This window comes from Microtus pennsylvanicus, chromosome 22 (genome assembly GCF_037038515.1).
Source record: "Microtus pennsylvanicus isolate mMicPen1 chromosome 22, mMicPen1.hap1, whole genome shotgun sequence".
In the NCBI taxonomy this organism is placed as follows: Eukaryota; Metazoa; Chordata; class Mammalia; order Rodentia; family Cricetidae; genus Microtus; species Microtus pennsylvanicus.
In genome coordinates this window covers 35,340,330-35,358,931 of record NC_134600.1, presented here as the reverse complement: position 1 = coordinate 35,358,931, position 18,602 = coordinate 35,340,330, and the positions used below count along the sequence as shown (strand labels likewise).

Below are 18,602 nucleotides of genomic sequence, written 5' to 3'. Positions count from 1 at the left end.
ATAGGTATTCTCACAGTCATGACTTTTGAGCCAATGGAGCTGGACATAAAACCAAATATAGTCTATAATGCCATTTATATAAAATTTACAAACAGGCAAAAGAAAAAACTCATTCCGAACACCCCGCTGGAAGTCCTCTCCACAGCTTGGGGAAGAGCAGCTGTTCAAAGGGCAATGGAAACTTTTGCCTAAAGCTGTGTGGATGCAGTTTACCCAGGATGCCCCACGACACTTTGCTCTGCACTGAAAAACAACTATTTCCTTCTTGTGTATGAGTGTGTTTATCGCTGCGCATGTCCGTGTGCCACGCGCATGCCCGGTACCCGCAGAGGCATGACGAGAGTGTCGAACCTCCTGGGACTTGAGTTACAGCCAGATGTGAGGATCACCAAGGTGCTAGGAACTGAATTTTGGTCTTCGAGAAGAGCAGCCAGTGCTCTTGGACACTGAGCCATCTCTCCGACTTGTGTGAGTAGGTCACAGGTCACATTTTATACTTAGGCTTCTCTTACACTTCAGTGGTATGTTTCTTTTCCACTTTATTCCCTTAAATAATAAAAAAAGAAAGACTTAAAATGTAGTTTCCCTAACTGTCACAATTTGCCAAATGGTGAAACCCTGACCATTGCCAGTGACTGCTGACCTATCTGTCCCCACTACTTCCGTCGCCGATCCAGCACCCATTTTGTTCTTCAGACCCATAGGTGTGGGTCCCTCTGCTTCTCAGCTTTGTGCCCCTCAACCCCTCTGTGAATCACGCACCCCTCACTCGGGTTAGAGTCTAGTCTTTCCTTGGCATCTCTTCTCATTGCTGTATGATGAGAATGATCTTTTAGGCACGTATATGACTACAATAGGAACTGGCTTGCCGTGTTTCCCCTTCACGGAGTGACGGCTACTGGCTGCACTGGTCACTCCACCTGCGTGTTTGTCCCCTGGGAGTCTTTCTTGCACTGAGATGCTTTGGCCTGTGAGATATTTTCTTCCTTATGAATACAGCTCCTTGTAGATCTTAATGTCAAGTCCCTTCCTCAGGAAAGTCAAAGCTGTCCTCTTTCTTTCTGTCCCTTTGCTTCCCAAGAGCATATATCAGTGTTGTGATTCCATAATTGATCTCAATAATTGGTATCTGTCTCTCCCGCTTGAATGGTAACTTCAGCGAGGCAGGAATTGCATTTCCCCAGCCTAATACCACAGTTTTTCGATTATCATGTGCTGAACTAATGAACGAGTCATGTACTTTTACAGTATGTTAGAAACTGTGCTGTAAATTAGATTAAAAATCAGTTACTTTTGAAATATATTTAAACACTGGCGAGAAGTCAAAACCCTCGCTAACTCTTTGGTGTTCAGCATCTGTCTTTTGCTACACTTTGGTCACACTACCCTTGGTCACCCGTGGCTCCAGTCACTAGGTGCTCCCCATCACTGGGTTCTCTGATCTGCTGCTTCAGCCCACATCATCCTTCCTGTTTCTTGCTGCTTTTCCTGAGCCTGGCCTGTCCAAGCACAGTGCTGCTTCAAGGCCTTTGGACTGTGGTTTCCGGGTCTCATGTTCTTCCCCCACGTTCACACGCTCTTCCACCAGAAAAGGTTCCAGTTTCCCCTCCCGCTTTCAGAAAAGCGTCTCTTGACAACTCAGTGGAAAGCAAGCTTCTTTGCCCTATAAACTAAACTCTACGTTCCTGTTTTGCTTCTGTATAGCATTTGCCCATCAGAAGTAATCCTGTCTTCTGTTCTAATCTACCCTCTCTTCCAAGACTGGATTCAGAGTTTCATGTGGTCTGGCACCTAACTTTGTCTGCTCCTCTGGGGAACACGTCTAGCACTTTGGTGTATAGGAGGCGTTCGGCAAATGTAGTTGAATGACTGGGCTGAACATTTGCTTTTCTCTTCTGCATGTGATAGTGCTATCTGGTAGTTCACATGTAAGCACTCACTCAATGCCTTCTATCCTGTGGGTTACTTAAAATGTGATAATATGACTGAAGAATTCAAATTTTCATTTAGACAGCTATTGTGCGTAAGCGCGACCTTAATGGCGGCTGCAGCTATAACCACATGATGTAGGTGGGAGGAAGAAGTTTTCTCAGAGACGGGCCTCAAACCTTGGTGGCTGCAGTTTCTTCTCCGGCTGAGGTTTTTAGACAATGGCAGGCCAGAAGGAGCCTTTGGCGTCAGCTTTTCGCCTGACTTGGGACAAACTATCAACAATTCTGATTTCTCCCTTGTGAAATGGGGCGAACTTTGCTTCTTCCGGTGGTGGGGTGGTGGAGGCGGGATTATGTTAGGCTAAGGATCTACAGCCTTAGTATGCATGGAACAGAGCTCCATTATAATGATTATTATTAGTTGCGTGTGTGTGTGTGTGTGTGTGTGTGTGTGTGTGTGTGAGGTTATAAACTTCCAGGGGATTTGAACTATTGGAGACCAATAGTTAGGCCCTTTCTATCTGCCGAAAGTATGCTTGCATAAGAGGAAGAAAAAAACCTGTCTTCTTACACCCCTATCCCCAACTCAGGCTTGACTACCCTTCCTGGTATTACAGTTTCCGTAGTTTATTTTACAGGCAGACTTGCTTATCCAGGCTTGATGGTGAGCCTAGGACGGTGGAGAAATGCATTAAAAACCTGGCAGCCCAGCTCTCCCGTTTCTGGATGCCGCAGGGCTCCTGCCAGCCCTGCTCCGTTAAAAAACGTGCTTCTGGATGATTTCACGTCGCCGCCGCCGCAGTCCTGCGTGCGACAGCTCATTACCACCCGCTTCATCGCGGCTGCCAGCCACTCCTCTGCATGCCTTCCCCTCCCCCACCCGAGAGGCAGTGGTCATACATGACATGTAAAGAAATAAACTCGGACTTAAAATTTATTGCCCCCATCTCGGCCCTAGGAATCCTGTAGCAAAGCATTAAGGCAGGGTCTGGCTAAGCGCGCCTGTCGGGTCCCCAAGGCCGAGCAGCCTGACAATCTGGCCTCGCACCACTCCAGGTGGTAATCCCACTGACATCCAACCTCCCTTTCAGCCTGGTTGCAGATGAGGAAGGACCTGGGCAGGGACAGCGGCGGGGCTGCGAGGCCCCGCTGGAAAGGGCGCGCGGGGCACCGTCGGGGTTCTGGGCCACTCGCGGGCGGCCCACCGGGGCAAGTGTTGGCCGCGGGGGCCTGCGGGGCTGCGAGCCTCGGGGGGCGCGGGGAGCAGTCAGTGCAGACAAAGAACCGCGCAGTCCCCGCCGCCCTCGGCTTCCCCACGCATCCTCGCAGAAGGAGCGGCTGCGGGCCCAGGGCTTCGCCTCCCCAGGCAAACCCGTCTGCCTGTCGGTCCGTGGTGGCTTGTCGCTTTGCAGCGACAGGGCAGCCCTGCCCTTCTGGACCGAGCGGGACGTGGGCAGGGGACGCGTAAGCGCCCGGCGCCAGCCAGAGGTGCGAGCTGAGCCCGAGGGGCGGGGACGGGCGCGGGGGCGGGGGCGCGGCTGGGACACGTGTGTCGACGGCGGGGGGAAAGGGGTGGCGCCCGGGGCTTTAAGAAGGTGTGGAGGGGGCGGGCGCTTTCCCAGGCCCGGCCGAGGGGCGTCGCGCACACACAGGCGGCGGCGCTCTGAGGCGGAGGACACCGCTTTCCGCGCCCGTGGCTCCGGCCCCGCGCTCCTCTCTCGCTCCTGCGGCCCAAAGTAACTTCGGGAGCTGCGGTCTCCCGCCAACTTCCCCCCGCGGGCTCGGTTGCCCGGAGCCGCTCGGCTCGAGCCCGCGGCCCGCTCGCCTTCCTCGCGCGTGGCTCCAAAACTGAATGAGAGAGCGCGCGGGGCGCGCGGCGGCACGGAGCGCGGCGGCATGGAGCGCAGCTGCTGGGCGCCGCGGACTCTGGTCCTGGCCACGCTGCTGCTGGCGACATTGAGGGCGCGCGCGGCCACCGGCTACTACCCGCGCTTCTCGCCCTTCTTTTTCCTGTGCACCCACCACGGGGAGCTGGAAGGGGATGGGGAGCAGGGCGAGGTGCTCATTTCCCTGCACATTGCGGGCAACCCCACCTACTACGTACCGGGACAGGAATACCATGGTAGGTACCACGGCATCCCTATGCGCCACGGTGGCCCGCGAACGTCTCTTTTCCATCCTCTTCCTTCTTCCTAGGGGCTAGCGAGACAGGGGACCGGGACAACCTCCTACCACAGCGGGGTGTGCTGCCCGGGGTGGAGAGAGAACTTAGTGGAGAAAGGAGTCTTGACTTGGGATTTCCACAGTCCCTAACACATCTCGAATGAACTGGCGCTTGTGTGACAAGCCAGTCAGGCCCTGGGCGCTGCTGCCTTTCCCCCTCAGTCCTGGTTCCTGCAGCTGCCGAACCTGCGCATCTTGTTTTCTTAACTCCAGTACTTGGATAACAGACTTTTGTCCAGTCCTGGGTCCCCGCTGGTGGGTCCCCAGGTGGCGCTGGGGTTGTCATTGGGCTTTTCAGGACAGCTGCCCACAGTTTGCAGCGCTCTGGTCGGTGGCTGCCCATGCTGCCCACCAGCCCAAAAGTTCCCGCTGCCCTGCGGCCAGGAGTCCCTCGCGATCTACTGAGTGTCGGGCAGTCCTCAAGAAAGAGAGCGGCTGTTTCAGCCTTTTATTCTTTTAAAGTGGCGTTTAAAATATCAGTAATTGGTGATTTCTCTCATTCCCTTCGTACTAGCTTTGTGGTTGCTATGTTCTCAGTATTGTCCGGGCCATGCTTAGTAATGTATCTGCGCAGCTTTAATTCTCTGGTAGAGACTGCCTGCCACTCACCAAAAGCGGATCCCTGCCCCAAAGGGATCATTATGCAATCCTTCATCGAGGTTAACCATTACTCAAAATAAATAAATAAATAAATAAATAAATAAATAAAATTTCGCAACAAGAAGAGCAATTTAATGTAGTGCATATATTTTTAAGTCAAGTGGAAATGTGTGGAGAAATAAAAATACGTTTACTTTCTGTATGCATACTGTGACCTCTTAAATAATGATAGAAACTATTAAATTGGAAAATTTCCACACAATATTTATATCTAATGAAATAGAAACTATTCCTGAGTGATGCTGTCCATAGGTGCTGTCTCTAAAAGGTTACAGGTGTCGGCATAGGGGAAGGAGATTCATGAGCGGCTGGCATTTCACCTAGATCTGTATGTGAAAAATTACAAAAACACACGAGTTATTTTGTTTCAGCAACACCTGCCTACCTGCTCCTAGAGCACGCGGTCTGCACACGTTCATGCTGGATATCTCAAACACCGCTTTAGCAACTTCCTTGTGGTGCGGTGACCACCTTGTCTGTGGGATTTCATAATTAGTTTTAGAAAATTAATATCTGTAACTAGTCTCTGTAATAATATGGTTTACTTGTTTGCGCTCCCCTTCGGAGAATGATCTGGTGATTTTCCTAGGGTCACGGAAGGCTTTGAAGTGGGAGGAACAGCCGGTAGAATGACAACCGAGACGTGACCCACAGACCGACTGGGACTGTAGTCACTTGGTGTGACCCTTAGCAGAGATGCTAGCTAGCATGTTAGCTGAGCGTGCGGTAGGTCAGGGAATGAAGGCTGGCCTAAAAGGGGCCTCTCTCAAACTTTGATGGGAGTCTCCGATGACTACACAGACCCTTCAGACAGCACCAGTCAAGAATAAATAAGAATACGCCGTCTGAAGCTTTTGTTTTTGCTATAAAGTTAGCATATGAACCCGAGATTGGCTGTGATCCTGTCACTAAACCTGGAAGGCGTGAATGGGTCACTTAAAATTGAGCATTGTACAGAACAGGCCCCCAGTAGCTCTTTTATGCCACCAAAAAAGGGGGAGAGATTTTATTCTGTAACTTGAAAGGCCAAAATATTATAGAAAATAATGTCATTTTAAATCCCTATTGAATATGGTATCAGAGTTTTAGAATTGGGTACTAGCTGTTTAACTCCAGGCCTTCTAAGTGGTTTTTCCTATAAAATGCTCTACAGGTAGGAGAAATACTTAAAACAGAAGTAATACTTATATATGTATTTTAAATGATAAAATCTAGCATCTGTAATGCGTGACTCACCACGGGAAAGCATACTACGTCTGTGGTTGGCTCATTTGGATGCATGTTGGAGGCAGAAGGTTATTTGGCCAAAGAGCCTTCTTATGTGAAGAACTCTATAAAATGCTGGTTTGAGAATTCCTTTCTAGCCTTCAGAATCTTCTAAATGCAGCTCTCACACCGTGAAGAAAGTGCATTTGTCTTGGATTTCCACCGAGATGAGCGTTTGGATGAATGGTGTTTGGGTGGATTGGTGGTAGTTGAGTGTTTAGCCCCTAAAGACTGCATTAAAACAGAGCTGATGTCTGGAAGAGCACCCATCACACACCAGTAATGGAGAGGCCAGCTGCGCTCTGAGGCATGCCCTGTGTCACAGAGTAACACAAATGGCCCCAAATTATGTATTCTTGTATGAAACACATTTATTTAAAGATTTCTGTTGGAAATCTTGGATGAAACAAAGGCAGTCATACAGTGCTGAAGAACTTGAAGCCCGTAGCAAAAGTGTCAGGATTTCTAACGTTAAGTAGTAAGGCTGTCTCTTTGAAGTAATGGCAGCTCGTTTAATGGTTCCCTCTCATACACATAGGTGGCATGCAGTCTCTTCTATCTATTTGTAAATTCTCTTATGTGAGACTGTTGATGGCATTGTTAGTCCTGACAAACTGTGCTGTTGTCTCGCGAATACACCACAATGCATGGTTCAGCAAAAAGGTAGCACATACTTCACGTTGGATGAGAGAGGTCTCAGCATTAGTTAGAACGCTTTTGTTTTCAAAGAATTTATTTTTGGGGGGAGTCAGAGTCTAAAAATAGGACCAGTTTCCCAGTGTATTTCCAGACTTCAAATCTGTGATTTTTTTTTTCTGTAGAAATTTGCAAACAACCAGAAAAGGAAAGGGGAGCCTAGGTGGCCCAGCCTTGTGGCCAGGTCTCGCCCATGCCGCGCCCAGTGGTTCTCTGTCTCTTCTAGGGACCAGCTCAGTTCTGTGAGATGTGTGAAGGCCGAGCTGAAGTCTGTGCCCTGTCCCCCCCCCCCCCCGCTCCCACACACACACCATACCTCTCCCTCAGACCCACCCTTGGGTACATAATTACCATGTGTCTGTAACTGTTCTTCCTGCCGTCTAGTCAGTGTATAGAGAATTGTGACTGTTACCTTCTCCCAGTTTTACTCAAGACTTCAGAAAGATAATTTTTTTTTATTTTTGCTTGAAACATCTAAAACCCCTGGGGAAGCAGACAATATGCTTTGAGACAGAAAGCCTTTTAGACACCTGTGAATTCATGTCAAATAAGAACCTGCCCACCATCTAACTGAGGTTACTCAGCCACCCCTGGGAAGAAGAGGCCAGGCATTCTGTTAGAGCAGCTCCCAGCAGAGCCAATCCTTTCCCCATGCCTCAGCATTCAGAAAGCAGCGTATGGGGGGCTATGCAAATGAACTAGAACCCCTGCTATTGTGGTCGCATAAAGCAGAGGAAGTATTTCATTTTCTGTGAGGAACAGGCTCGGAAACACTGGCTGAAGGGAAAACAACAAGAACTTACCGATATAGGATCGAATTGGTGACGTGAGGAGCCGTGGGATGGAAAGGGCAGATTTTACTGCATTTTCTCCACCCAGCAACACTATCAGTGGCTTTCTGATTCCGCATTTCTCCTCCATCATTTTCCACAAGTGATACTGTAGGGAAGGCAAGAGAATCAATTTCATAGTGGTCAACCCGAGTATTCACTTTAAAAGGTATAATCAGGATGCGGTATTAAAGGTACTCAGTTGTAATGATTAAAGTTACTACTTTTGTGGGTATATGTGCCCTGCAATCAACTGGTTGCTATGTAAAAATTTCTCTTCAAAGAAAGTGTAATGTTGTGGCCCTTCCGATACAGAACTGCAATCTTTGTTAGATGCATATTTTGGAAACAAAACCCAGGCTTAATTCCTTTTAAGGGAATGGTTTTATTATTTGAATAAAAGCAGTTGTGGTTGCTAATGTAATGCTATTGGTTGGTGTATGGCTATTTTTCCTTGTTAGGTTTTAAGGGTCTGGAGTCAGCATGTTTGCACGGTTAGACTCCCTGATCACGTGCAGTTTCTAAGAGAAATACACCTGTGTGCTGTGCGCATGTGTCTGGAAGACTGGGCATCTTAAAGCCTTCCGCCTCACTTGCGATGTATTTTATCTTAGCCTCCACAGTTTATTCCACATGTAGTTTGTTGATGTAGTTCAGAATTTCTTGAAATCGTATAAATCTTGCTATGTGTAATTTATATTTTGTGTGTTTTAATTCTAATCTTAAACTTAAAAAAAAAACCCAGGTGTTTGGAATTATACTCTAAATCATCTCATTTGGGCAGAACTTGAGTTCATTCATGGCACCACAGTACTAGAAATTATTTACGTAGAATAATACCCTTCGTTTTGTGAATGCTTATGTTGAATTACTATTTTATTCGGATGTTAAATAAGATATAGTTGTGCCTCTATAGTCATGAACTGCCTTATTCCTGTAAAAGTTTCTTTTAGTGGACTTCCAAGTTTTCATTGACTGGTTTAGTTAAAAGAAAACATTTAAAAGTGATTTTTAAATTTCTTTTCGCATTCTTGAGTTGACTTCATAGGATGGTCTGTGAGCCTTATTAATTACTTAGGAACGATTCCACATTAGACTACAATTTTATTCTGATAATTTATAATGCTACTACTTTGAGTAATTATTAATTATAATTAATTGTACTCATTATGTCTTCCCAAGTATGCTGAGGTACAGCGCTTTCCTTCAGAGAAGCCTCACATCTGAAAATCATAAACTGAGTGGCCAGTATCTTGTGAATATTTAATTCGAAACATTTATAAATTTTCCTATGTCTTGTAGAAGCAGAAAGTTGGGCTTCTGTATACTCAGGAGAAGAAAGAGGGGTGTATCAAAACTGAATATGCTAAGATCACTTTGAGCAGAGAGAAAAGGCTTACACAGCACTGACACGGGAAATAAATTTATCTAAATTTTAATTTAATTTTAATTTTAATGGAAAATTAATCTATCATCACCTGATTAATGAAGTAACCAAGTCAAAATATAATTTCAGTCTCATCCATTTTAAGCAAAAAAAAAGTTGTATAACACATTTTCAGAAATTGGGATTGATTTTTTTAACATTTTATAATTAATTATGTATCTGTGCGTGGGTCCTGCTCAGCAGTTATGATACAGATTGTTCTGGCAAAGCCTGAGTTCAGTTCCCAGAATCCACATCAGAGGACTCACCACCTACAGGAGCTCCAGCTCCAGGGGGCTCTAACAACCTGGCGTCTTGAAGCACCTGCACATACCCACACACAGATACCCAATTAATAATAAAATGTTAAAAAATAAAAATTCTGCATGATTTTGGAGAAAAAATATGTAGCTTTTTTTTTGTTGTTGTTTCTTCTTTCTTTTTTCTCCTTCATAACTTTTAAAGAAATTTCCTTTGGCTTTTGTCCCTTCAGATTTCCCATTGTGACTGCTCCTTTAGCATGCTCTAAGTATAGTGTGGAAGATGTCGCGACTTTGCATCTTGTAGTCATTGCCTGTTTGCAATAACTGAAGTGGGTACTAGGTTTATATAACACTACGTTAGAATATCAAATTTTCTATTTTATGATGTTCGCTTCTTCATTATGGCATGATTTTTAATTACAGGTTTACAAAAATTATATTTTTAACGATAGGTTATTTATTCCCAGTAGAAAAGTGGCTCCCTCTTACACTGTAAAACCTTTCAGACACTGGGCAGTGCTGACACACACGCCTTTAATTTCAGCATTCAGAGAGGCAGAGGCAGGTGAATCACTGTGAGTTCAAGGCCAGCCTGGTCTATAGAGTGAGTTCCAGGACAGCCAGAACTGTTACACAGAAAAACCCTGCCTCGAAAATCAAACACAAAACAAGCAAACAAAACCAAAAAAAAAAAAAATCTTTCAGAGTTTGCAAGCCTATAGTTATTTAATTCTGGGTTACTGCTCACCTCACTCTGGTCAACCTGCAGAATCTGAGAGAACAGGCACCCTAGTGCCCGCTCATATCCCAGCCCTACCCCGTTTCTGATTTAGGAACAAGTCCAGTTATATTTCAGAGTTGCAGTCTTTTTAAAAGTGTAGTGAGATCCTGACACACAGTAGGTACGACTGATAGCAGTTTTGCCATGACTACCTTCCATGAGATAAAGACAGCATGTGCTGATCAGAGTTCACCCACGCCTGACCACTTTTGTTTTGCCAATGTGTGTGACGTCCCTTGAGGGAAATTCTAGATTGAGCAAATTGAAAGTAGTCACAAAAGTCAAATATGTATAATGAGAAAGTGCTTCCTATCCCAAATTAATATACGACTTCCCTACAATTATAAGGGAACTAGTAGCATAGCTGTGGTCCAACCAAAACCTTTAGATGGTTTAGCCATTTCTCACTCAAACCCTATATTGCTGAATTATCCTTTTTAGTAGTTTTAATAACACTCTATAAATGTGTATGTGGCTTGGTGGTAATCTAGGAAGGATAGGATAAAGACATCAGTTTAATGTATTTTATCAAATTCTATTTTATGATCTGAGGTAAGATAATTTAAATATGTAATTCTGCTGAATTAGAATTGAAAGCTACCTATTTTGATAGCATGGAACAAAACGCTTTCAGAATATCCCTTAAATATGCTATATCTGTGCATTTCAAAGACAGGACATTTCATGTGAACGTCACTTATGATTTGGGAACGTAACCTCTCCTTGACCCCCAACTTCTGGGATTTCTTATATACCACCAGTTTATATTGTTGGTTTCTTTCACTGAGCTCTATTTCCTGGCATCCCTATCTCTCTAAAGTGCAGTGTCACCATATGTAAATCCTGTTGACATTGAAAACACAGTAGATGTGTGACGCGGTTATAAATGTGAGCTCTGCCCCAACTTTAACCTTGTTTGTTATGGATGGCTCCGTCTCTAGGACCCAATCCAAGCCTGTCATTTCTCTAGCTTGTTCCATATTGACAGAGGAAACAGACGTCCCTGCCCTACCTTCAGGAACATGCCGTATCCCATTCAGCCAGGCACCTTTGTTGTGAATGCTGAAATATCCTATGATAAGGTCCAGTTCTTTTTACACTTCCCTTTCCTGCATAAACACTTCCTGCATTTTCATCCTGCAAAACATGATCTATGTTGTGTCCACTGGTTATGGTAGGAACTATAAGGAAATTAGTTGGTTCTCAGTTCCTGGACAAAAAGAAAAAAGGGATTGCAGGACTGAAGAGCATTGTGCTTTCAGGGGACTGGAGTTCACATTTTATCACTTAAATCTTAACTGCTCAAAACTGAATGTAACCCCAGCTCCAGGGGATAGCACACTTCTGGTCTCTGCATGACGTGTGTGCGTATACCCACCCAAGACAAATACACATATACACAATTAAAAAATAAATATTTAAAAAAGAAAAATGAGTTTCCATTCCCACTCCAGGCACTGATATTTTCTGGAAGAACAAATGACAAACTCAAGAAACTTTTGAAAAATTGATAATAATACTAATAATATCAGAACTTATAATATAAAATATATAATATAGCTAATAATATATTATAAACACTAATAATAACAGTAATGGTTAATATGTGCCAGGCACCCATATGAATGCCTTATGCATATTAATTCATGTAATTTTACCATAGCATCTTGAAGTAGATACGTATGCATCCCTTTTCTGAGGGCAGAAATTGAGTCCCTGAGGAGTGTGTATGACTAAAATGCTGTTATTGGTAGTTTCAGTTTTTAGTCCCATTCTGCCCCAGAACCTATACAATTTTAAACCTGTTCAATTTTAAAAATGTTTATTTTATCAAAAGAAAAAGAGCAGAAGTAATTATCATTTCAAGAAAGAGAAAACAAAGAATTGGAAATCAAGGTTTGTTACTTGAGTAAAGTTAGTAAATAAAGATTGCAAAATCCAAGCAGAGAACTGTTCTCCTTGTTAAACAGGCTGGGCAGGAATTGCCTTCTGATAAAGCACAAGGGAAGATGTCCGCTGGTCTATGTGACCCCAAAGAGGTAACCTTTGGCTGGTGCCTTCCAAACATGCTGACAGAAAGCACAAAACAGTTTGATCTTTGTTTGAACTCATTTTTAACACTTTGAAAATGTAAATTTTAGTAAGGCTTTTTACTAAGTAGGATTGTTTCTTATTTTGCCTCATGAATAGGATCTGAATATCTGAAGAAGATTAAAAGTTTAGATAGAGACAGCCATTGAAGGGGATTCTGGCTGAAATTTGTGATATATTCATTTCTTTAGGAAGTTGTGTTGTGTCCCCGTCTGTAACAGACTGAGTGGCGTGCTACATGTCGGGGTTCTTGTTGGCAACACAATCGATATTGTTTCTGCAATGACAACCTTTCATTAAGAGTCCAGACCACAGAATGATGGAAAAATAGTGCGACAACATTTGTCGTGTATGTAACTTTGTAGTTATTCTTCATTCACGATTCTCTCTACCCTTGCCTCCGAAAGTTTCACCTCCTGACGTGAAGGCAAAGCTCAGCTCCAAACTCTTGGATTGTGGTTGGGGTAGTGTGGGAGGAGCACAAAGCACTGTGTCTGGTGACCCAAATCAGACGTCCATCAGTAAGCAAATGTCCTGGTCATCACGGCTAGCAGTTTATCCCAAGGTTTGACATCAGGCTTGGATTGAGATCCAGTATTTTTATAAGTCAAGTCAAAGGGTAAAGGCTGTTTTGGGGTTTCTCTTGTAAAACACACAGGTCATCAGGGGGCCTGGGGTTCATTCCTGTGTTCCCTAGGAGAGAAAAATTTCCCTCATTCAACTCCAACAGCTCTGTAATAGCCTTTATTAAAAAGCCAGCAAACCTGGACGTGTTCTCTGTAGAGGCGTCTTTTCTCAAGCCTGACAAACTAGGCTGTTCTTCCTTCTGGCACTTTCTGATGACTTGTGTTGAGCTGAATCTCAGTAGGTCAATCCATGCACTTCCTGGGAGGTGGAGAAGGAAGTCACAATGCAGCTTATCAGGAGCTCTGACCTATTACAGGGTTAACATCTTTAGAATTTTCCCTTCAAACAAGACTGGCTTTTTCCAGACTGTTGGCACGCTCTCAGACAGATACTTTGTTGTATTTTAAACATATAGGAAACTACAGTAAACGAAACATTCCAAATTGGCTTCACTAATGAGTACCCAGAGGGTTGTCCTCTGTATCTGTTAAAACAAAATACAAACATGGTTGACAGCAAACTCTTCCCATGGATTAAAATACTCAGTGGCCCTAGAGTTGATCTGCCCAGCTTAGTTCTGCCCTTCCCTGCTCATCCTACCCCAGATAACCAGTCATTCCAAGGCATTCCATAATGGGTAATATATTGTATATATGCCATGGAGTTGAAAACATGTCAACAACAGAGACTGTAGCTTGGTGGCAGTACACTTTTGCAGATGTGTAGGCCCCAAGCTTGGTTGTTGGCCTGCAAAACAACCCTTCACAAAACAAACACCCTTCACCTTCACCTTCACCAAAAACCAAAATCCTCCGAAAGAGTTTGCATTATTTTTGGCTAATTTAAGATTAAAGAAGACCGTGAATGAAAGAATTTCCACCGGAATGTCCAGGCTGTAGTATTAAGCATCTATTTGTCAATATAGTAATATCTCTAATTTTTTCCTTGTGAAATTAGCCTAACTTAAAACTTTGACTTTTATCAGTTACCAGGGAGGAAAGGATTGCTCTGTCAGAAGCCGAAACCAACTATGGCTACTGTGAATTAAAACTAACAAATAGAAGGTAGATGGTGTTTCAAAGGAAAAATGTAAAGGCTGCTCTGGGAAATCATGATATTATCTCAAAGATCAGATAGGGAGTGCTGCTGACCGTTCCAGGGCAGCAGACAGACTTCTCACAGGTGGTGTGGGTCTTCTCCAGCCTTTTTACATTCAAATGCCTCAGACCACAAACGACAGAAGCCTCCTAGGGGCAGGGCAGAGGTGTCCTTTTGTCGTACATATGGATCTAGCCTAAAGAAAATGTATCTGTTTTTACAGTTTTATGGCAATGTTGGGGTCCCTTGAATGTTGACTGTTCAGTTCAGATTGCCTGTCTTCCTGCAGGAGCAGGTCTTCTTTCTCCCTCTGACTGTCCTTCGCCAGACCACCAGGGGTCTTGCTCTCAAGTTTCTTCAGGGGAGCCTAAAGGCAGTGAGCATTCAGTATCCCGGTCAGAAACCCAGCTCTTTATTAACTTGAAAATATCAGAAGGCTTGTCTCGGGACCAAAGCAGAACTTGTCACTGTGGATCAACCCCTTTTCCTGACACTTTCTCAATGGACTTCTTAGATGTCACCTACCTGGCTGCAGTGTCAAGGGACCAGGAGTCTCTTTTCTGCTTTCTCTTTTTATCTGCTCATTTCCCCGGGGATGTCATCTCTCCTGGTGCTTTAAGTGTGATCCACACACTGTTAACTTCAAACAAGTCCTCTGCCTACTGTTTGTTACTGCGACTTACTGCCTGAAACACTTGGCTGTCTGCCCGGGAGCTTCTTGTGCCTTTCTGTCATGATGTCCCTTCACGGGTTCCTTCTGGAGTCTCCCCAAATCTCCAAATGTCAGCTTGCTCTCTGGAGGTACATAGCACCCCCAGTCATTGTCTGACCCCCCTTCTAAAGCTTTCCAGCTGTATATCACAACCCTCTGAGTCTGCCCTTGCTCTGCCACTTCTCATCTTGGCTACCACAGCCAGCTTCTTCTCATCCTCCTTGTCTCTGTTTGGCTCTGACTTGGACTCCATTGGGCATCTAGCTAGGACCAGGCCACTGCTGTTCTTTGCTGCGTACTGTCTACCAGTTTGCCTCAGACAGCTCTATACCTTTGTCTTCTTACCCAGCATTCTATTCAGTTTGCCATTTTTTTGCCAGAAAAATTACCAGAATTGGAATAATAAATTGCAAGGTAATTTTATCTGTATCTTTTGTTTCCCCTACCTCCTAGAGAAAAAGATAAAAAACTCGGTCCATGAAGTGACCTACAGGACTTGGTCCTTTTTAGCATTTGCATCCCAGGATAACCTCAAATTTGTTCTTTGTAATTCTGATCATAGTCAGCTGTCACCTGGTGGGACCTCTCCTGACCATGCTACTTAAAGCTGCAATCCCCTTCTTCTGATGGCCCATGTTTCCATTGATTGCTTTTTTCCTCTTTGTACAGTGCCAGACACGTTAGTGAACAAAAGTCATGTGTGGGATTCCTTCAAGAGTTATAATTCCAAAAATGTAATTAAAAAGATCTTTTATGAAGGTGGATTAGAATGTCCAGTTTCTGCTTTGGCGGTTTGAAATGGACGATAACAATGTTTAACAAGTTTGAAAAGCTCGTTTCCACTTTCCCACCCTCCGTACTCCCAAGTTCTCATGACTTCCGTGAGACTATGTGAGGTTATATATAGCAGCTTTTGGACTGGCTTCACTCTAACTATATGTTAACAAATCCCCAAAATTCTCAGAGCAATTAGTAACTACAATTATTAATAGAAACTATAATGGATTTTAAGTCTTTCTTCCCAGAAGCTTCTTCTCTGTGCTGTACCATAAATAAATCCCAAGCAATCTTGATGAATGGGTATTTTTCATTAAAATTTTCATTTCAATGGGAATAGATAATGAGAGGCAGACTAAAATAGTTTCAACAGATATGCAACAACCTTATATAAAACACATACAAATAACAACCTAGAAGTTTACCCAAAATTCATCTTCTAAGAAAAAACCTTCCTGGCTAGAGAGAATTGAATAGAGGGAGGAGCTGCTGAGACTGGAGATCTCTGCTTCTGGGTCAGTGGATTAACCTCGCGGTCCCCAAGCTATGTGGCTTTGTGACCTCCGCTTTATCTGCTAAATCCTTTGCTTATTTTTCATTTTAAGAAATTGTTTGACAATTTCATACATTTCTATGATGAATTTTAGCTGATTCTACCACCTGTTCCCCTCTCGCTTCCACCCTACGCCCTGCTGACACCCTTCTTTCCAACATGTCTCCCTCCAGCTTCAATCCCTCCACGACACGCGCTTGCATGCATGCGTGCATGTGTGTGTGTGTGTGTGTGTGTCAGAGAGAGAGAGAGAGAGAGAGAGAGAGAGAGAGACAGAGACAGAGACAGAGAGACAGAGATAGAGAGACGGAGACAGAGAGAGTCACGGAGCTTAGTTAGTCTCTTGTTCCAGTGTGTTTGGAAGGCTATTTTCTGGGTCAAGGGCTATACCACTGAAGAAAATGTCATCCCCGTCCTAACAGTCATTATCTGCCGATAGTTCCTCAGGGAGGGAGATGGGACCTTATGAGTTCCTCCACCATACTATTAAGTATTGATTTTTAATAACGTGTGGGTAATGTTAGCAATTCTTTATGCTATATTTATAAGCATTTCCCCAGTCTTCCTATATGGGTTTATTTTCTTTATATAATCAAAGAAGCATGGATTTGTTCTACATGTTTCTGCTTAGTTGGGTAATAGATATAAATGGTTGATCTGTTAATGTTGGACTCACAGTCAACAGCACAGTGACTCAGCCTGAATGTGCTGTCTCTGTAATGTATCACAGCCTTGCTGTTCTTACAGCACCGAGCAGAGCTACAGAGCTGTCTTGGGAGGCCATTTACACATTGAAATCATCAAAGGAACCCCCAGGAGGAAAGCGGTAGCAGAAAGATTGTGAAAAGGATGCTTGTTTATTGTTTTATAATCTTTATAGCATTGAAGGCAGAATCCTTCTGTTTATTGCGTTGGAAGAGAATGTTCTGTGTATTGCACAAAGAAGCCCCCAAATAAGACAGAAGGCAACACATTTCCCTCCTCAGAAAAGGGTGTGCTGTGGCCCACCCTGAGTGAGCAAGCACCCTGGGACAGGAAGTTCACATAGGCTGTCTTCTAACAGGGGTGGTGACTGTGCCTCCCACTGAAGGGAGCTGGACCTCAGTCTGTCATTTGGCTACTTTATAATTGGTGTAAAGGCAATGAAGCAAGGGGGAGGGGTCAGCATCAGCAGCTCCCGGTCATCACTTCTGGGGAATGCAGCAGGACCTTTGTGTAAGGAAAGCTTTACCAAGCGAGGGAGTTTAAAAGATTTAAGCGTCTTTACATAAAAGGTTTTCAAGGTGGGGGAGATGATGGGACACTGGCCCTTGGCAAGCTGGCCACCTTTGATAGAAAAAAGGTTTTTCACAGTTCTGTAGGAATGTAAAGGAAGAGGCAGCTTTGATTGACCTCGGTTGGAATTGTATGTGTTGGGACATCAACTTCATTTTGCCCACAGATGTCTAAGAAAGGACCGTGGGATTTGATCTTGGGATTCTAAGTGAATTTACAAGCTAGGAGCTTGTTCATAAGAATGGACTGTACCTAACACTGTGAAAATTGCATAGTCTTCTTCCTTTCAAGTGGCAGCTTTTCCTATCCTCCCTCTTTATATGTGAAGTGTCCCAGTGAGGTGGTGGCCAATGAGGCCATGGGTATTGTCCTGCACTCATTTTGGTCCCGTGTTTTCCGACTTCAGTTTTATGAAGACTACCAAAGAGTCCTTCTAATTTTCAAAGGACCTAACTTACTAGCATATAAATATAAAGATATTTAAAACTCATAAAATAAAAATATCTGAGATAGTTTATTAATATTAACATAAATAATAAAGGGGCTCATTGTAGTCTTCATACATGTATGCAATGTATAATTTGCTTTGACCTTATTTACCTTTTCCTGTCTGCCTCTCTTCCATCGATCTCCTTTGGCCTCCCAATTGGTCCTCCTTTGATTTTCCTGTATTTATATTTGTGTCTATGTGACCTAATGAATTTGGTTACAGTTGATTACATGAATGTGTGAGTGGCGGGGGCTTTCTTTCCTGAGCTGTGGACATTTGCCCTGTACCACAGAAGAAGTCTTACTCTTCCCCAGCCACAACCACCTGCTGATGGATTCTCAAGGAGGTTAGTGAAGTCACACGAGTCCCTCCCTGCTCCATAGTGGATTGTTGATGTGACGCTGTGTTACGCAGTCTTGTGCAGATAATCCCAGCTGGGCGAGTTTGTGCGTGCGGGTGTTGCATTCCACGACATCCCACCCGTTTCCCTTTGTAAAATTCATTTGTTTTTTTTTATATGTGTTGTTTTGTGAATGTCTGAGCACCACTTGCTTGCAGTGCTCCTGGAGGCCACAAGAGGGCGTCAGCTCTCCTGGGCCTGGAATTGCAGATGGTTGGGAGTGGTCATGTGAGCCAGGGAAATGAACGTGGGTCCTTGGAAGAGCAGCCGATGCTCTCAACCACCGAGCCTTCTATTCAGCCCCTGGCTCTTACATTCTTTCTGCCCCCTGTCTGTGATGTTCCCTGAGCTATGAGGGTTGGTATAGATGTCCACTTAGGGACGGGTTCTCGGCAGTCACTGGTTCCCAGCACTTAACCAATTATGAGTCTCTACACCAAGCCTTGCCCACTTCAGGGGCAGCTTCTCTGGCCAGAGCTGGCAGCAGCTCCAATCTACAGGGA

The 18,602-nt window shown here is 44.3% G+C and overlaps 1 protein-coding gene across 3 annotated transcripts in view; it reads left to right on the top strand.

Annotated features, from left to right (window-relative positions):
• Window positions 1-3,681: 3,681 nt before the first annotated feature.
• Reln (reelin) overlaps window positions 3,682-18,602 on the top strand; it is a 426,015-nt gene continuing 411,094 nt past the window's right edge. Inside the window, exon 1 of one of the 3 annotated variants that reach the window (XM_075956444.1) lies at window positions 3,682-4,053. In XM_075956444.1, the coding sequence (XP_075812559.1) occupies window positions 3,828-4,053 (226 nt within the window). In that variant the 5' untranslated portion in view covers window positions 3,682-3,827. The remainder of the gene's footprint in view (window positions 4,054-18,602) is intronic. The other 2 variants (XM_075956442.1, XM_075956443.1) reach the window with 2 other exon arrangements.